Here is a 20,501-nt window from a genome sequence, read left to right as displayed (position 1 = left end):
CAAATTCTATTTATTTGACCTATGAATTATCTTGAGATGTACATTAAAAATTCTGGAGCATTACAAGATATTTTATCATGTTCTTCATATTCTGATAAGGAAAAAAAGAAGAAGATAATAATGAGAAATATGAGAACTTTTAATTTCACATACACTTTATACGCAATTTTTTCCATTGCAAATATGAGAAATTTGATAAAAATAGCTTTTACGAATTATTACAAAACTTTATTTCTTTTAGTACCACAATACTTAATTTATAAAAGCATCAATATAATTATAATTTATTCTAATAAAAATAAGAGTCAATATTTTTCTTAAAAACTAAAATTTATTTTCTTTACAAGTAATAAACTTCCAAAATAGATAGTAAACTAAGCTCCAATATATAGATTATATGGAAATCGAATGAACCTTCAAGAAATATATATTAACCAGGGAAGTGTTCGACTATCTACAAATATAAAGAGAAACGACAAAACAAGTTTTGGTAACCACAAGTACTTGCCAAATGGAATCGAATTGATTCAAATGCCTATTACTTAAATGAAAATAATTAAATGGGTACCATCGACTAAACCTACTCTCCTTTTACCCTTCATTTTCTCTTTTTATGATATATATAATCTTAAGAATTTATTATGTGTGTGTGTGTGTGTTATATAAGTCAAATTCTTAATAATCACTTCTTTTCACTTTCTCTCACATCCATCAAACCTCCCCAATTCCTCATACCTAATTTGTGTTCCAGTAATAAGTACTAAAAATAGCTCCCCGCAAGACTTGCTTATTTTTTATGTTGGAATGCCAACAATACTGTTAGTGCTTATGATTCCCCGTAGAAGCTAAAAGTATTTGAAGAAGTCAATCCAAACATGGACTCACTTCCCCAACAACTTAAATATTAATTCTAATTAACATTTGATTCATTAACATTGATACTGGATTGATGATTGAGAAAATAGAGGATGTTGAAGAGAATGTGTACTCTATATATAATTTCATTTTTTGGATTCAGATGGATGGATTTGGATTGGATTTGAAAATGAACAAGAAAATCTTTTACTTTTTGCTTTATTTCTCTAAATTGAGAAATAGTACAAGAGGAATTGTCAACCATGGTTTTAAGGATTTTGATAGATTTTTCTTTCTCTAATTTTTCCTCTTTCTTTCTCCACTTCTTTTAAAGTTCAATTTGATTTTAATTGTGAAGAATTGATTGTCATAATGAAAATTAAAAATATTAATCCCACAATTTTTACATTATTTATTATTTATATAATAAAACACGATGTTGAACCCCATTCCCTTTTATCCCCATGTAAAATGGATTTGAGATTAAAACTCTCTACAAATCTCAAGAATAATTTATAACTTTATTGCATTTTCTCTTTTACCTCTTTTTAAGGATACCCTTTCAATTTTATTATATTTTCTTTTTTTGTTAAGATCCTTTCAAATTGATGGTCTTTCATTTAATAATCTTTTTTCCAATAATACTCATTATTGCCTTCCATCTCCTAATCCAAAGAGAATGCTTGTGTCACAGGTATCGACAAACTCTAGTTCAATAATGTTTACTCCACACACACAATTGTGAGACACAAATCTCTGTGAGATTCACTTTATTATTTTTTCTCTTTACCCCAATCAACTTTATTTTTACTTATCTAATTTTATTATATTTTCTCTTTTATTCTTTTTAATTTATTTTATATTTTTTACCTTTTTAATCTCAAATTTTTTAATAAAATCTTTCTAATTTTTTTATTTTTATTTTTATGCTTTTAATCCTCCTATAAAATTATAATTTTGTAGGACATATTTTATTTTTCTATATTTTATCTTATAATTTTATTATATTTTATCTTTTTTACTTTTTTAATTTTTTTAATTTATTTTATTATTTATTATTTTTTACCTTTTAACATTAAAAGTCCGATTAGGTTTGATGTAAGTCCACTAATGTCGTGCGTGTCTTTGGGGGACGTGCTAAAATTGGTGCCACCTGCCTTTCACGTTACTTTTATTTTTTCGCTTTTACACCCTTCAACGGGTGAACAAAGTCACCGAATATTACAAGAAAACTCTATTTTAATTCTATTATTTTATTGAATATCATAAGAAAAAGATGGTGCGACAATAAAACTTTACTTTTTTTTATTTTTAGTAATGATAGAGTTGGTAGGCCTGGACTTAATAACGAAGCTAGTGACGTGACGTTTTGTATTTTAGCTAATGTCAAGAGTTGTCCTTTACTCCTGAGTACTTGGGACCGCACCAAAGAATACGTGCTTCTTGGGTTTAAAACACATGGAAGGTAATTGGAAGAAAATCTACAAAAGACAAACATAGATATAGAATCCAATGCTAAGTCCCATTTTTATGAAAGAGAAAAAGGCTTCAATCTTTCTTCCACACCATGTAATTTTTTCGGATAAAATACCAGAATGGTCCCATTAGGGGAATTCCAACTCAAGATCTCCATTTCCTAAGATATGGTCTTCATTAGAATGCACACTAGATTGGATAAATTTGAGAATCGAATTAATCTGAATTTTTTTGAATTAGATTAGTTTGTATTGAACATAATTTGATTTGGGTATAGATTGTAAAAAAAAAAAATCGATTAAATTGATTTGATTTTGGATTAGGGGTATAATAGAATTGAATAAATTTTTATATTTATTTATTTAAAAATAAAATATAATCTTAAAAGATAAAAGATAAAAATATTTAAACAATACTCAAAGTCTCAAATCCATTTTTTAATTTCTTTGATCTAATATTTTTTTATAATTTTTTTTTTTTTATGATTTTCATTTCTAATCTGTTATGCGTGATGTTTTGTTTTTGTTGAAATAATAAGTATGTTGATGCTTTGTTTAATATTTATTTTACTTAATTTTAAGTTTTAACTATTTTAATTTTACTATTGAAAATAATAAATATGAGAATCGAGAATTGATTGGTTCGATTCTATAGGGTAATTAGAATAATTTGATTTCAATTTTGTCACAAATCCGAATCAATCCAAACCATATATACCCCTAGTCTTGATCATTTTATTCAGGGGTGGAACCAATAATTTCTTTTAGTGGGGGCAAACTTATAGTTCATTAGAGGGGGAAAGGGACAAAAATTGGAGGGAGATGAGGGAGTGGGGGCAACAAGATTAAACGGGGCATATCCATAGTTCAAAATGTAGGGTTATCTCAAACTTAAGCATAAATTCAAGGGTATCTAAAATATTCAAAAAAGTTGAATGGGACCAATTACCCTCAATGTCTCCATACTAACTCCACCCCTGCTCTTACTCCATTCTATGTCTTAAAATCTATCTCATCCATTCATCACCACCCCCTCTCTCTCTCTCATGTTGAATTTCCTTCTTGTCGTTATTATGTTATATAGAAATTTCTAATCAACGACACGTAACAATATCCATTTACATCATATTTAAGGGATCTTTTGATTCAAACTGAAGACATAATTCACACAATCATTATCAAAGTGATGTTATATTTTTTTCCATTTATGATGAGGTCTCATCTTTGTAGTTTCATTAATCATTTTCTCTCATTTTGAATACATTAATATTTAACTATTTCACATTATCAACGGTGTGTAAACTACCATTACACCTTGCAAACATGAACCAAATCCAATTAGAACAAATCAGCCCCTAATTAATGCTATTTCAAAACAAAAATAAAATACCCACACCACTGATATTTTTGAAAAAAAAATTCTAAACTCCTCCCTAACTGTCAAAAAATCTTTACTATTAGAATGAGATAAGGCCTAATGGGTGCTTGTTTACACTAAAATTTAAAAGACCAAAAGACCCCCACTTTTACATTTAATATCATAATTAACAAAGTCATTTTCGTCAAAAAGAATAGAATTTAAATGCCATGGCCTCCTATAGCCACTTGGTTTTTAGCTTTCTAAAATTACAAAAGTATCTTGTTTAGTATTTTATCTCCAAAAAATACTAATTATCAATTATATATATAATTGATATTTTAAATTACAAAAAAAATTCTTTTATAATATTTTAAATGATAAAAATAATTATAAAAAATTTAAATCATTTATAAATTCTAATTCTTGTAATATGTTTGTTTCCACATGCCACTTACTAGAATTTAATATTAAAAGAATGTCTTTTAGGTCAAATAACCTAAATACTCCAACCCCGAGGGGGTGGCTCAATAGCAATTTTGGATCCAATGCAGTAAGAGCCCATAGGTTGTGAGTTCGATACTCAGTATGAGAAGTATTTTCTCGAAACCACCCGTGACAGCACACCTTCACTTACTCAGTGCATGTGATGCGCGGGTGTTGCACATGCCCTGGGGAGTGAGCCATATCCTTTGACTCTTCCGGTCCCCCTAGTCTAGTGTAAGTTCGGAGACCCCTGTCATAAATTAGAAAAAACCCAAATACCTTTATTTTCTAACTGTTTTTTAATTGTTAAATTTTGAACTTGTATTGGGATCAGCCACCTTGAATCTAACTCAGTTCGGCTTAAATACCATTATTTTCTAAATACCTTTTTGATTTTTTTTTTCTAACTATGAGATCACTTTTGCTAGCACCTCGAGGACCATCTAGATCAACAAATCTAACTAGACAACCAAAATAGATGGTTTTATTTTGGATCTCAATTACTTAAGCCATGTACAATTTAACCTTTTCAAACTCCCTATGCAGCTTCTTATTTCTTTTTTCGGGACATTGATCTACACTTTTCGTTGTCCAGATAAGCAATTACATCGATCAAACTGGAAGGTTTCAACTTTCAACTTAGCTAAGTTGGTAAAGGTTTGGAAATATCGTTTTGAAAATAGAATCTAATTAGTGATCCAATTACGTTCAAATTGGATTTTGTAATAAAATCAGTTCGCTCAATGAATCTCCAGTTTTGTGAATATTAATTTTTTATCAATATAAATGAAGATAATTTAGAAAACTAAATACACAATTTTAAATTTTTTTAATAAATGTCAAAAAAAAACAAAAATTAACAAGTAATAATCTCCAAAGAGAGGTGAGTTAATCAAATTAGGATTACATGATTGACACTACTTAGCATCGAGCATAAACTCTGATTGAATGGGCATGTGTGTATAAGCTTATAAAAAAAGCTTATCCCACTTTTACTTAGGGAAGAAAGGAGCCTCTCTTTCAATTCAATTTCAGTCCAAGCATGGTCTCCCAATCTCATTCAAGACCACGATGACTCACCCAAGTCAACTTCACACCATCTCACAAGACAAATGAGATGATTCGGACGATATTTTGATAATCTTAGCCAAAGTAAATAATACTTCCATATTCTTTTATTAAATTAATTATATTTTATGATTTAAATTTCAAATAATCTTGTAACTCATGATCTTATAATCTAGCTACCTTATTTATAATTATACTAGAGTTTGTATCTTTGCCCTCTTTGGGGTTACGAGGGTAAAAGAGGAAAATAATAAAAATGGAAGAGTATTATTAAAAATCTTTGGAGTTAATCCTTTTTAGAGTTGAAGGGTAAAAGATGAAAGATAAAAAAGTTAAAAGGGTATTATTGAAAATATATAGGGTAAAAGAGAAAATATAATAAAATAATAGGGATATTATTGAAAAAGTGGGTGGAGTAGGAGAGAAAAACAATAAAGTCGGAGGGGATGTAGAGGAAAGTAATAAATTGAGTAGTATGGAATCCACAAAATTGTAGCTAGAGAAGACATTTATCACCCCCCTAAAAAAAGTTATACTTGAGTGAAACCCACAGCTGGATTTTATTATATAGATATATGTAAAAATATTTTAATAAATGATTGCAAATTGAATTAAATGGTTTATATCATCTTAGAGAAGATGATTCGTCTGAAATATCTCGATCTTGTCCATGAGACATCAAATCGAGATTTGAAAACATGAGCCCAAGTCAATAGTATTTGATCTAAGGTTGAGCATTCTAAATATCGACAGAAGTTAAAAATACCTTTGCTATTACAAAACCATGGGTATGTGATCTACGTCTACTTGACTCTTTCTAGGATTCATGACATTGGATTCTTGTGGTAAGTGACTTCTTTAAAATTTATATTTTTCTCTCCTTTCTATGGTTTTAAATCTCATTAGAGAATGGGATGACTAGTCCGAATCATCTTGTTATCTTTCAAGAACAAGTGAGATGGTCAATACAAATCACCTTGGGTCACATCTCATTTGACAACCAAGATGAGTTGGAAGAAATTTTGAAACTCTCGGCTCAGTTAGTAGATCTCACCCAAGTCAATTGAGTATTTGTATTTTTCAATTAAAAAAAAAAAAGGCCTTGTGGATAATGATCTTTTAAACCACCTTATTTTATAGAGAAAATTATTAAAAAATAATTTATTTTTTATTAGACGTGATGGGTGTTTGGATTTTCTTATCTTTGGAGATCGGTAAACATGACACGACTCAAGGTTTGGATCTTTGTTGCATTTAACATATATGTTTCTAAAATCCTAACATAATCAAATACCTTAAGGAAAGCTTAATGCACGGGAAAAATTGAAAATTAATTGGATTTTCTTGAGGAATAATCAATTAAGACAGGGGTTTAAAAAGTAAATTTTCATTAATTGGATTTTCTTGAGGAATAATCAATTAAGATAGGGGTTTAAAAAGTAAATTTCCTAAGCAATCTCAAGTAGATTACTTATCCGCAACAAAATTGCTTAACCAACTGGGCCTTTGGAACAGTTGGAGATATGTTTTGATGGGTTGGAGTTGGAGATGACTCCATGTTTCGCTGGATTCATAAGAGAAGTCTTGTCACGTGTTTATACTTTTTTATTTAAAAAAACATGAAACTCGGTCGTTTGACTATCTTGATAAACAACCTAGTTTTGCAAGGGTAAATTCAAAATCTTCAACAAAGGCCATAAAACGACATTGTTTAATGAGGGTAAATTCGGAAACTCAAACAAACCAACCAGATAGTTTGGCTTAAATGGCGGACTGACTACTCTATGAAATCACTTTGGATAGCACCTTGAGGACTATCTAAATCAATCAATCCAACTAGACAACCAAAATGGATGGTCTCATAATCTTATTCACTATCCAAAAAGAGGTAAATTTGATATCAAAGTCCATTGAATTTAATCTTTGTAGTGATTTTAAATCTCAATTACTTAACCCACATACAATTTTACCTTTTCAAACTTTCTATGTAGCTTTTATTTTTTTATCACGACATTCCTAGATAAACAATTACCATGATCAAATAGAAGGTTTAAACTAAGCCAAGTTGGTAAAGTCTTGAAAATAGTGTTTTGAACTGGAATTTTTAATAAAATCAGTTCACTCAATAAATCACCAATTTTTGTGAATAATATCTTTTTATCAAATAAATGAAGATAATTTAAAAAATTATATATATAATTTTTTTTCCTTTTTTAATAAATGTAAGTTCGTTCAACCAAATAACACCAGGGTCCAATTGTGATTGTCGACAATAAATTTCAATAAATCTATTTCGAAATTCGAGAAATATGATCGCAAATGATTTTATTGATTTTTAATGAAAAGGAAATATAGATCACAATGTTTCCTTTGATTAATAGTCAAGTACAAAATAGTGATGATGACGTATGTAATTTTTCTTCTCTCCGGGCTTCACGCTTTATTAGTTAAGACGGTAGCTTTGATTGTAGTTTTGTTTGTACTTGATCTTCTATAGGGGTTTCTGTAGATTTTCTTCTCTCCGGATTTCGTGCTTTATCGATTGAGAAGGTTTTCTCGGATTCCGAAGAAGGGTTTAATGCTTGATCTTCTCTTTAATCGGAGTTCGAATCTCTGAAGAACTTTGTATTTGTCTTTAGAAGAGGGCTTGAGGGATTTTTCTTCTTTAGAGAGAAAGCTTCTGTCTTCTAAGAGAAAATAATCCAGATCCCCTCTCAATGAGAGAGATTATTGTATTTATAGACTTAAAGATAATTTAGATTTTCAATTACACCCCAATTTAAAGAGGTTTGATTGATTTGTTTAAAAGTTAAACCCATTCAAAGCCAATTTTCAAGGATTCTGTGGATTATTACTGGGCTAAACCCATTTATTTGGGTGTAAGGCCAAATATTTAATATGTGGATAACTTGAATTTGTTGGATTATGAGTTTTATCTGCGAAAACCCAAACCCAAATCACGCGAGGCCCATCCCGATTAATGGACTCTTAATTTAAATTTGTCGGCCCAATTTTGATTTAGGGGACTTTTTATTAATTTAGAAAGTTATGGGGGTCCGTTTAAATTTTGATGCCTACAGTGGTCTAACCAATTTATCAAATTTTCGGTCTAATCATCAGTTTTTATGAATAATATCTTTTTATCAAATTTTCAATTCAAGTTAAGTCCAAACATGTTTTCAAATCTCACCCAAGACCAACATTACTCGCCTGAGTCAACTTCACACCATCTCAAAAGACAAATGAGATGACTTGGACTATATCTTGAAAATCTTAGCCGAGTCAGTAAAACTCGACCAAGACAACTTAGATTTTTATTAAAATATGATTTAAATAAAAATTGATCTTGTAACTAATGATTTTATAATGTTGTTACCTTTTTTGTTATTTTATTTTTTTCCTGAAAACCAGATATCCCTATAGACTACCTACCTTATTTATATATAAAAATATAATTATACATATGTAAATATATTTTAATAAGTAATTGCAAATTGAGTTAAATGGTTTATATTGTCAGAGACGAGATGATTCGTCCGAGATAACTCGGGCTCGTCGATGAACGAGTTGAGATGTCAAACTGAGATATGAAAACATAAGCCCAAGGCCGTAGTGTCGATCTAAGGCTCTAGGATTTAGGTGGGAGTAATGTTAAGCATCATCTATACAGACAGAAGTTTAAAATACCTCTTCTATTACAAAACCATGGGCCTCTTGTCTACATCTACCTTATTCTTTCCTGGACTAGTGGCATCAGATTCTCATGATTTGCAATTTTTTCTCCTTTCCATGGTTTCAAATCCCGTCGAAAACACTGAGATGACTCGTCCTAGTCATCTTGGTATCCTTCAATAACAAGTGAGATGTTCAATGCAAATCATCTTGCGTTTAACGACCAAGAGGACTTGATCAAATGCTAATAGTGTATTCTTTGACAGCCACCTTACCCTTTTTTGTGAAAATTTTCCCGATGCCACACATCTCGATCTTAACATGGTTTTAAAACTCGCCCGAGAGTGAGACATATCGCCCAAGTTAACTCGATATCGGAGCTGAACAAGATGTCTCAAACGTATCGGAAAACTCATCCGAGATGACTCAGTATTGGGCCTGGACGAGACACAAAACCAAGTTTTAAAACCATGATCCTTAGACATCCTGCTTCGTAAACCAACCAACACCACTTATATTTCCTTCACTTCCATATTCTTTAGTTGATTCGATAGATTACAAGTGTTCCAATATCTCAATACATCCAAAGTATCGGAGTGGTAAAACGAGTCAACTGAGTTGTCATCCAAGTGGTTGTTCTCATTGCTCTCTAGCTCAATGGCCTGCACCGCATGCCTTATATATATAGACCAATTTATTCTAAGTTAACAAATTTTGTTCTTCCACATAGACATGTAATTTACAATCAAACCAATAATAGTCTTTGTGTTTCCATTGTCTGCTAATGGATAGAATCCTGTTCACCCCCATAAGGCTCATCATTGCCAATCCTGCTATTGTTTCTGAAAACAGTCCAACCAAAAACATGGATGATCGAAAGAACGATGAGTAGGATGCTGGCCTTGCATGAATCACAATTGTAGCACAGTTTCTCATCATCATTGCAATCTATAGAACTTCTCACCAACCCCAAACGCACCCATTCTTCTTATTAGAGCAAAACAACAAGCAACACTGCCAGGATTAGAGACTCTCCAAAGCTCAATTTTTTTTTAATGAATAAATGTTCAAATCTGTTAGTTTGAAAAAAAAAAAACATGGCTCAAATAACTGTAATTTTGACAGCCTCATATATCTCTTTACTTTTTATTCTTCTTTTTTTTTTAAACTTTGTCAAGGAGGCCAAACAAACCTTGCCATTTCCGAGCTGAATCTCTTGACTTCAAATTTGAATGACCCCTCGACAGCAAACAGGTCTGGTCTGTAAGCCTTCTGCATATTTTGCATTTCCTGAGATTATTGAAAAAAAAAAACCCTATCCAATCAGAAGGGAGAAAACAAATAGCAAAGTTGATTACTTTGTATCAAGGAAACCTTATTAACAAGTGAAATAAAAAGCCTTGAGATTCACCCTGAATATAATGTCAAAGTAGCCTTCATTGTTGAATTTTAATGTTGGCTTTGCCAAACAGATAACAATCCAGAAATAAAAGTACTGTTCAGAAAGCCACGAAAGTGATGCGTAAATGGCAGAAGATGTGACAATTACGACAAACATTCAGCTAATTTGCGAAGTAATTTCAGATAAACATTCAGCTTCTATGCACTCGAAAATGGAGTACCACTAAACTCATTTTCTTCTTCACCACCAATAAAATATATGCAGGACCCTTTCCACCCTATAAAGGGTTATGAAAATTCCAAACCGAAACTGAAATTTTCTGGGACAACATCATTTTCATGAAAGCATCAAAAGATGTCATGTTTCGTTTTTTTCCATTTGCATCCAAAACCTGCTATTTTACCTGACCTGCAACCGAGATACGTTGCAACCAATCACATGGCAGAGACTAAATATAAGAGAAAATCCCCAAAAAATTGAAAAATATAAAATCAACTCATATTTTAAGTCCAAGACTATTGAGACTGAAAATTGCTTCCAATGCACCTAATCAAATGTCAATAGAAACTATCATAATTTGTCAGTGTTACACACTAACCATTATGTTAACATACTTTGTTTCCAATGCTGTTTGGAGAAGTGCTTCCAGAACCATCAATTGTCGATGCAACAGAGCTTTAGAGGTACCTGAACACAAAATGGTAAAGTTAAAATGGAGATGTGCTTCTAGAAACATCAATTGGATACTTAACTATAGTTTATAATTACTCATGACTCACCTGACTTCTTGTACTGTTCTCTAAGTTAAAGCCATCAAAATCCTTCAATCCTTCCTTTTATTAAGTTCACTGCAATGGCATTAAAAAAATATTTTAAAATACAAAAAATAATCTGAACTCATGCATCAAGTACAACTTCAACATAAAAAACATAAATCAATGCATTTTAATTGATGATGGCCAACCTTAAGTACAATTGGGTGAAGGCCCACTGATGCAGGGTGGATTTTTGCAACGACGCCTATTGTGCCCAAATTCCTTACACTTTGAGCAACGAAGGGACGCACGTACCATTTCCAACTCAGACAGCTCAAGAACCATTTCCAACAACCCACGTCCTCTGTCTGGACAATTGCAAAAGCTAGAGGTACAATATCATTCTGCCCATCAACCGCTGAAGCAACCATTAAACACCCCTGTACTTCCGAGCCTGAGTGAGTACCGTATATGGAGAGCAATGGTTGTAGATGATTATGAAACGATCGTATTGAAGGTCCAAATGCCCAAAAAAATCTATCAAACCACCCTTTATTGGTCAATACTAGCTTGGTCATGCATCCTGGATCAACTCTTTTCAATTCTGCTGACAGTGACAGTAATAACTTATAGGATTCGGTGAAAGAACCATATATCATAGACATCGCCCTGATTTTTGCTTCATCGGCTTTACAATAAGATATGGTTATGCCATATAACGTGCTAATATCTGTTATTATCTCAGAAGGAGTTATATTTCGATGCTCACGTAGCTTGGTGACCATCTTACTGGCAACCCATTTTGTAGTAGCTTGTCTATGGTCACTACCTCTCAATCTTTGGTGCATGGAACATGTGTGCGGTTTTTTTTTATAAAAGGTCACCTTGAACTTTGACAACCCTCTTTGTTTCGTTCCACGAAAACGCCATTGACAACCTTCAGCTTTACATTTTACTACTATCCTTGCTGGACAGGTTTTTACATCTATTATCTCAACTTTCTTTCGAACGGCGTATTCACTTATTGCATGTTTGAAAGCATTATAATCAGCAAATGTCTGACCCTCTGTGAAATCGAATTTATTGCTAACCATTTTTCCAAATTTCATTTCTGTATTACGATTTCCTCCAAAAGGTGAGGCCATACGACGTATCTTAGCATTTTCGACTTGCAATAGAAAGCTTTCATCATTCAAATTTGTTTCAAGCCTATGTAACCTAATGATATATAAATGCATAAATTAACACTATAAGAAATGTATTGTAGCGTTAAATTGCATATTAGATGTACAATACCTATTGTCATCATACGAAGGAACTGGAATTTGATAAACCATTTCTTCATTCTCAGAATCAATTGCACAATCAGTTTCTTGTTCAGATTCAACAGTTGAATGAGACAGATTTAACCTGGTATATAAAAGAATAAGTAAACATCTATGTTGACAATCTATAAACATATATTAGGTATTAACTTGACCAATTATTGATAAATCATACCTAATCTCCGGTAGGGGATCTTCGAATTCCATAGTTACAGGACCAATTGTAGCTTCTTGTGTTATCTCATGAATTCCTCTTGATCTACAATAACACTTACAAGTATTATTGCAACCGAGAACATTATCCATAATTCAAATAATATTATACATAAGCCTAGCTTTAGAAATATGTTCCATTACCTATTTCCTGCTTGGGAGTGTATAGATTCAAGAGTTGGAGGTCCAATGAACTCTTCTTGTACAATGCTTTGTATTTCTTGTACACTAGAATATCACTTATAATCATTATTGTAATAAAAGAATATCATGCATTGTTAAGGTAACAAGAATATTCTTTAAAACCATTTACCTATGATTCATAAGCAAGTCATCTCTACCAACATTCGAATTGAAGTCACGATGTTGTTGCCTACTTCCCACGGAGGATCTTGTATAAATTAAGCTCTCCATAAGTATAAATGGCATTGTATAAAATGTGTTATAAAATCAAGGAAATGTGAATACTTACCTGAATGTTGTACAAGATGTTTGTCGATGCAAAATACCAACGAATTGCATAGATGTGGTACAATCATAAATACATTTGCTAGTGAATCATCGTCTATTATGTCCACCTTAATAAAACTACTAGCCATTGCAGTTATAAGGTATTTACAAATGACTCTAAACTCTAAATCTTCTTGTATACCGAATGTAATCTTAAATCTACTACAAAGCTTTGAAAATGTTATCGTCCTATCTACTTGTAGAAGCCTACTTATACCTCCAATGTAATCTGCAGCAACACCTTCAGTAATCCTCCCACCATAAAAACAAACAATGACCACCTTGTCAGTGTTCATCTCGTTCGCTGATCAGCAACACCTTCATCAATAAGCAAATAATATAATAAGATATTTGAAACGTCCATACGTAGATGTTACTAATGAAATACCTACTTCCATAGTACATCCTAAGACCAACCAAAATATTTGAAAGACTAACGCTCTGTTTGGATTGAGAGAAGAGAAGGGAAGAAAAACTCATTAAGAAAAGATAAAGGAAGAGAAGAGAAGACTAGTTTCTCTTCATCCTGTTTGGATTGAAAGAGAAGAGAAGAGAAAAGAGTCAAGTTTCTTCTGTTTGGTTAGGATTCATAAGAGAAGAGAAGAGAAATTATTCTTGTCAAATGACTATTATACCTTTCATAGTCTAAAAAATAAAATCCTATTTGTTCAATGATACAAAATATAAACAATTAAACTCATTTGACCTTCTTTGTTCTAAGAAATGTTTTAAAAATCGGATCGGTCGGGTTAAATTGTTCGGATTCAAAAATGTAATATTAAGTAGATATTTTTTTATTTCTTTCCAAAATAATGTAACTTCAACTTCAAAAACAGGATCCAATGCCATCTATAAGATTTTAATAAACTTAAAATAAAATAAAATAAAATTCATCGTTGGATTTAGATTTGAATTTTAGAATTTAGTGATCATCCATTTTCAAAGCATGGATCAAGCCCAAAATAAAAATATTTTTTATTTTTTATTTAAGTATAGTCTAACTCAAGTTAAACATGAATTTTAGAGAGTTGTAGTGTTATTTTTCCAATGTGACCATCAATGTTCTTTATTAATTAAAATATTTCTAAGTGTGATTATTTTCCATTAGTTTATAAAAGAATATCTTATGCGAGGGTGTTAAGCTGTTTAATAAATAAGATGCCATGGTTTAAAATGAGTCGTACTAGGGTGACACAAAGGGGAACATAGGAGTGCACATTTGTGTCACCCATGTCCCCATGTGTGTCACTTCATCATTAATGTTACAATATTGTATCGATTGAATGTTTCCGTTAATGAAACAACGGATTGGGTACAAATTGATACATTCTACTACAAACCCAATACATTCTCGAAACATGCAATGTTTCAAGGTCAATGTTTCGTATCGCTTTGAGATGATACCAATACGTATCAACCGATACATTCCGATATTTTAAACCATAATTGTATCAACCAAGTGGCTGCCTACTTTTGGTGCTCCCTTGACATTTAAACCATGGTATCAATTATGAAGATACCCCTCTTATTGTTCATGAGGTCATTGAAATTCAATCTTCCAATATTAGAACACCACATGTCTAATCTTTCCATTGTTTGCTTCAATGGCTAATTTTGCGAACCCCTTTATTGTTTTCAAACTGATTATGTTTGACTAGAGACTAATGATTTATTCAAAATCATTAAAAATACCCTGTTCATCAACCTGATTTTTTTTTAATTGGTACCACACCAATTAATATAAATAAACCCAAAAAGTTGTTTTGTTATTTAAATCTATAATAAAAATCTCATACATGTTCTCCTTTAGTTCTTCGCTGCACTACTTGAAACTCCTCATCAAACACCCCCATTGATGTTGTCGATAATTCAAAAGGGACTTGTCTTTCTCTCTACACACACAATGACTAAATCATTTTTTGGTTGTAATCAAAGCAACAACAACAATCTCAGAGTATAAATCAAAGCATTAAAGGTATAGATTTGTGGGTTATCGATTTGTACTTGCAAAACATATACATTTAAATGAAGAAAGAACACTACATGGTTTTCTGTCCACTTTAAAATAGAAAAAAGCTACACAATTTGGTCTCGTGCCCATCGAAATCTCCTTCAAATTAAAACACAAACAATAGAGATGCATAGGTCCTGTTTTGACGAGAATCTTTCTATTAGTAGACACAATGGATCCTAAAATTACTACTACTGTACCAATTAATTTTCTCCAAAGATGAGTTTTTGATACATGCTTGCATGTATCATTGCCTCTTGCTGCTTCTATCAATTAAGGATAAATCATGGATGGAGGTCAAACTTTGGAATTAGAGACTCAATTTCAAGATCAACAAACATGGAAAATGTACAGCTATAGGGGAAAAAAAGAACAATAAAAAATAGCTCAAGAGGACATGAGAATAAATAATTCAAAGCATGACCAACCACGCAGCTCTGAAACATGTGAACAGATGGTTAGGTATACTTCTGCCAATGGTTAAATAGCCCTTTATGCAAGTGGTTTCCATAGAACAAGAGAGGTAATCTCATTATCAGTGAAAAAATAAGAACATGCTTAGCACATGCCAATTTACAAATATATGCCCATGCATACATTACCGGGAGCAGTTAAGTGAGAGTCTTATTATCAATGTGATGGTCTTAGAGGCCTAATTAAAGTGTCCAAAAACAGCATACTTGCTGGACTATAGCCACATTGCTTGCACAGTGTTGTACAACCACCATGAAAGATCTAAAACTACTTTCACAAGCAGCAGCAACTGCTTCTGCCTACATGTCATCAGCAAGACTAAATTATAGGAGATAAGTTTCTAAATCAGAACAAAAGCATAACATGATATAATATTGACAGATTAATAAAATCTTTGATTAAAAAAATGGAAGGAATTTCAAAAACAAAAGGGACATTACAGTAGAAGCAACTGCAACAACAACCCTTCTACTAACACTTGTGCCCAACACAAATCTCTCTCTTAAAGCTACAGCTTCATTTAGGCTATCTCTTGCCCGTTCAAGCCCTTCTATTATATCTTGGCTAACATGCAAAGGATAAACCTTTAGTATCTGAGGCATGGTATGAATGAATTAGATCTTAATTCAACTGAATACCAGAAATTTAGAATAAAATCAACATTAATTAAGTCATATCACAAAAGTATCCCCGAAGTATTAATCAAGTCATATCACAAAAAACATCACCAAAATATTAATCAAGTCACATCACAAAAGCATCTCCAAAGTATTAATCAAGTTATATTACAAAAAGTGTTAACAAACTAAATCAAGAATCTCCAGCACTATTCAACATTGTCATCAAGTATCGCACACGCCTCTCAACCGGATTACCAAAAAATGCCCTCATTCTTCCTGGTTTTTCGATGAGAAAAGAGTATGCACGATCAAGTAATTCTGAATCAATTCCTAACCTGACCAACTCATCAAAAACATCTTGTTCCGAGTAAACTCGTACTCGAGTATTCTGAAGAATCTTATTTGCTTCACGAATTCTACCTCTAAGAATTGCATTTCTTTCTCTAAGAATTTCATTTCCTTCTTTGATTGCCAATGCAATCTCTTTCATTAAATCTACAATTCTCGAATAATCTGTTGAAGACGATGTCTTTCTCTTTTTGGATTGTGAGGAAGTTACAGACTTGTTAGAAACTGATTCATAAGGAGTTGTTGGTTCACTTTCTTCATGCATATTATATGAACCTTCAAAGCCCTCCAAATAGATATCATCATTTATCACCATATGATCAATATCATCAATAAATGTTTTACCACGCTCACCCGCTTCCATCTCCCCACCTGTCTGCATCTCATTATTCCACTGCTTCACTTTTTCGAATGCAGTTTTAGCACCTTGTCTTGTTGCTCTATCATTTTCAAAGAATTTTGTTAGTTTTTCATAGTGAGGTAAAGGTGTATTCATCCACTTCTTTGCTTCAGGTTTTACCTACAACAATAAAGAAAAAAAACAAACTTTAAAACATTATTACATATTAATAAGCAAATTAAAGTGACATAATTTAAATTACTAATAAAATTTAACCTCAATCAAAGCCTTCCAAACTTCAGGCTCAGCATCCATCATCTTTGTCTCTTGATTCCATGCAAAACCACTCAGGCCACTCTTGAAAATATCATAACACTCATTGAAGTTCTTTTTAATTATTTTCATGCGATTCTTCACGAGTTGCTTATTAAATTCATACCCGAATTGTTCATTCAATTCAAGCACAATTTTGTCATATGCCGTGGTTGTGAAAGTCTCATTAACTCTATTGCCATTGTCGTTCTGGTGAACAAATGCCTCAATGAGAACTGCATCCATTTGCTCATTCCATTTCCAAGCTTGTTCCTTATCTATTTTCTTAGACCTACTCACACATTCTCTTTCTAAATTGTTCGGCATTATAGAGTGATCCACATAATTTCTATACTCAGACTGCTTAACCAAATAGGCAGCCACAAGACAAACCATGTGTGTAGCCATACGACGCCTTCGATCCCATTCCAAAACAAAATTACTCCAAATTTGATAACCATCAAAAAAATCTTCATCAAACAAATTATCCAATTCTTCATCTCCATCCATCTAAAAATTACAACAATTACAATAGTAATTATAACAACTATATAGTAATTAACCGTATACATATATGTCTACATTATAACACGAGAAATCTTTTAATCCATATTGGTGAGGTAAACGAAGACAATCTATATGTTAATGCCCCTCTTTTAATGAAAATTAAAAGATGGTATACAATCAAAGAGAACCCAAAGAAAAAAAAATCAAAATTTGATAACACCATCATGAATAAAGGCTATGCAAATATTTTGACTACTCAAATTCAAAAAGGAGATCCCTTACACCAAAGGTCGCCAAAAAATGCAAAGCATTAGACTATTGATCGATTATGGTAAAACCATTATTTAAAGAAGAAAAGGTTTCATATTTAGCAATAAAAAAGTAACAAGCCCTCTTACTAATAGAGGGTATGAGATTAGCAAGAATAGGAGTGGAAATAAGAACTAATTTATTTGATGAATTTTCTAATACACACTCGATGAAATATATAAATAAAAAAGAAAATTGACCTTTACTGCTCCTTTGAGAATACTTTCAATAGGAAGTTGAGATGTAGGGGATTCCTTGAACTTCAAGTAGTTGTACACGACAACACCACAAAGAACTGTAAAAAAAAGTTTAAATGTACATGTGAACCATTAAGAATGGTACAAAGTTGGGGTTTTACAAAGAAATTCAGCATAAAGACAAGTACTGATTGCATAATCAATAATATTCAATCCAATAATTGTTCATTCAAGAAATATAACTATTGAAAGGACAATCAATATCCAGTCTTTCAAAACACCAACAACTAGGATGGTGACTACCCCAATGTCATAATATTACAAGAGAGCTGCTATTGGCACCCCAACTTTTACTTATTACACCCCAATTAAAAACAAAGAAAATAAGTGAATGGTTGAGAAGGTTGGGATGCCAATAAAAGGTCTCTCTTTTTTTTATACTAGATTTCTATCTTTTGGGTTTAGGATTTTATATGAGACTAATAAAAAATGCAAACATCTACTGAAATTATTTGAACGAGTGTTATATTGTTTTGTAATGTTGAGATTATAATTTGAGCCAAACCTTGCTAATGTTTGAAGAGTGTCTTAAATAATTTAATACATGGTGCATGAGAAATCCAAATTACTAGATTTTACTACTTGAGGCCAAATAACCCCAATCAGAAAATAAAAACATTTGACATAAATTGGTGGACCAGTGACTAAGAGCCTATCATTTGGATGGACCTGAAGGATAGGAATGCACACCATGTGTAAGGTACAGACTATATATATGGACCCATATTAAAACAATGACAATGGAACAATCAAATGAAATTTTAAAGTTGAAAAGATAACAATCCAACCTTATGTTTACAATCATTTACCCCAAAAGACCAATCTGATGGGGAAGGCGCAATTATGATAATGCAACACTCGACACCTTATTTGTGTAAAAGAAGAACTAACACAAACTGATAAACAACCCAGTTTGACTCTAGGAAAATTGAGGTTTTTCACAAGAATCAATTTAATTCAAAATGATACAAATTAAATTTTCATAGAAAGATCACTTCTAAGGATTCTATAAAATATTTTTTCTTAAGATCTATAGTAAGTCTTGAAAGATAAAAAACTAACAAGGATCAACAGATCTTAAAAATGAATTGCTGCAACTGACATTGCAGCATTAGAAACTTCTATTTTATTAGCTCTAAAATTCCTCCCAAATTAGTGATCTTTTATTTAGATCTCATCAGTTGTAGAGAGCCTTCACTGTCTAGTTTATTAAGCAAAACCCAAATCTCTAAACTCTCAACTACAAATTCCCAACCACCAAACACTCATAAACCTCTAAAATCTACAGAAAAGAAATTCAAACTCAAATCAACAAACACGTTTTTAAGCACAACCTAGATTACCAAACACAATTTTGGGGAACACCTAGATCACCTCAATTGGTACAGAAACACACAAATCTAAATAAAATGACTAAATTTCAAGACTTTCAAGAGCAAATGCAGTAAACCCAGACCATCAAAATGGGGAGAGAGAAAAAAATCATACTATTTACTAATAATACTATTGGTTTTTTGAAAAAATCAGAAGAATAACAGAGAGCGAGAGAGAGAGACAGAGAAAGAGTACCTCAGGTCGTCTCCTAGTCGAGGTTGTCTCCTAGTCGAAGTCGTCTCCTACTCGAGGTCGCCGCTTTCGTTCCTTCTCTCTATGGTTTCTTCGTCTCCTTCGTAAACAACTCTAGGGTTTCTGAAATTTGATGTTTTTTTCCCTTCTCTTCCCTCCATTTTTCTTCTCTTCTCTCCCCACTTCACAATCCAAACAGGAGAAAGGAAGAAAAAATTTGCTTCCCTTCCTTTCTCTTCTTTCAATCCAAACAGACCGTTAAACCAAGAGAGAGAGGGTTTGAGAGATGCTATTAACAACCTAACTTTTACTTATTACACCCCACCCTCTACAAACCATGGTTTTAAAACTCGTTTTGGCTTCTCGTCTCGTCCATAAACGAGACCGAGTCGTCTTGGACGAGTTTTTTTGACACATTTGAGTCGTCTCGTTCAACAATAAGAAAGAATGTATCTTTGTTTTAAATCTCTTCCGATACGTTTGACTTGTCCATCTGTCTGGTTTGTGGACGATACCGAGATATATCGAATGAGTCCTCTTAGTCTCAGACGAGATTTAAACTCATGCTACAAACATTACAAATGTTTGGCTCAAATTATCTCAACAACATTGCAAGACATAAAACTCGTTCAAAAAATT

The 20,501-nt window shown here is 32.1% G+C and overlaps 1 protein-coding gene across 21 annotated transcripts; it reads right to left on the bottom strand.

Moving 5' to 3' along the window:
- Positions 1 to 9,531: 9,531 nt before the first annotated feature.
- LOC147404571 (uncharacterized) lies at positions 9,532 to 20,120 on the bottom strand. Of its 21 annotated transcripts, none has more exons than XM_086440597.1 (13): positions 19,866 to 20,120; positions 18,240 to 18,334; positions 13,081 to 16,167; positions 12,922 to 12,999; positions 12,753 to 12,836; positions 12,571 to 12,654; positions 12,367 to 12,480; positions 11,280 to 12,288; positions 11,095 to 11,163; positions 10,914 to 11,002; positions 10,325 to 10,408; positions 10,106 to 10,203; positions 9,532 to 9,927 (listed from the first exon to the last, which is right to left on the bottom strand). In XM_086440597.1, exons 3-9 carry the CDS (start codon positions 13,128 to 13,130, stop codon positions 11,161 to 11,163), a joined length of 1,422 nt encoding a protein of 473 aa, XP_086296723.1. In that variant the 5' UTR covers positions 13,131 to 16,167; positions 18,240 to 18,334; positions 19,866 to 20,120; the 3' UTR covers positions 9,532 to 9,927; positions 10,106 to 10,203; positions 10,325 to 10,408; positions 10,914 to 11,002; positions 11,095 to 11,160. The 21 variants fall into 21 exon arrangements, with proteins under 21 accessions (XP_086296723.1, XP_086296722.1, XP_086296728.1 ...); XM_086440596.1 differs by having other exon boundaries at positions 9,532 to 9,897; XM_086440602.1 differs by lacking the exon at positions 10,325 to 10,408 and having other exon boundaries at positions 9,532 to 10,203; positions 10,930 to 11,002; positions 13,081 to 13,436; ... (1 more) ...; positions 16,044 to 16,167; positions 19,866 to 20,119.
- Between the last annotated feature and the right edge of the window lie 381 nt (positions 20,121 to 20,501).

Source organism: Akebia trifoliata, chromosome 4 (assembly GCF_017979445.1).
Source record: "Akebia trifoliata isolate Shusen 1 chromosome 4, ASM1797944v1, whole genome shotgun sequence".
Lineage (NCBI taxonomy): Eukaryota > Viridiplantae > Streptophyta > Magnoliopsida > Ranunculales > Lardizabalaceae > Akebia > Akebia trifoliata.
This window is presented reverse-complemented; position numbering and strand designations above follow the sequence as displayed.

Coding starts and splice junctions, on each gene's coding strand:
- LOC147404571 (XM_086440589.1), bottom strand. CDS start 13,130: ATGCAATTCGTTGGTATTTTGCATCGACAAACATCTTGTACAACATTC. Junction 12,655..12,752: donor CACTCCCAAGCAGGAAATAG/GTAATGGAACAT, acceptor GTGTTATTGTAG/ATCAAGAGGAATTCATGAGA. Junction 12,289..12,366: donor CCTTCGTATGATGACAATAG/GTATTGTACATC, acceptor ATATATCATTAG/GTTACATAGGCTTGAAACAA.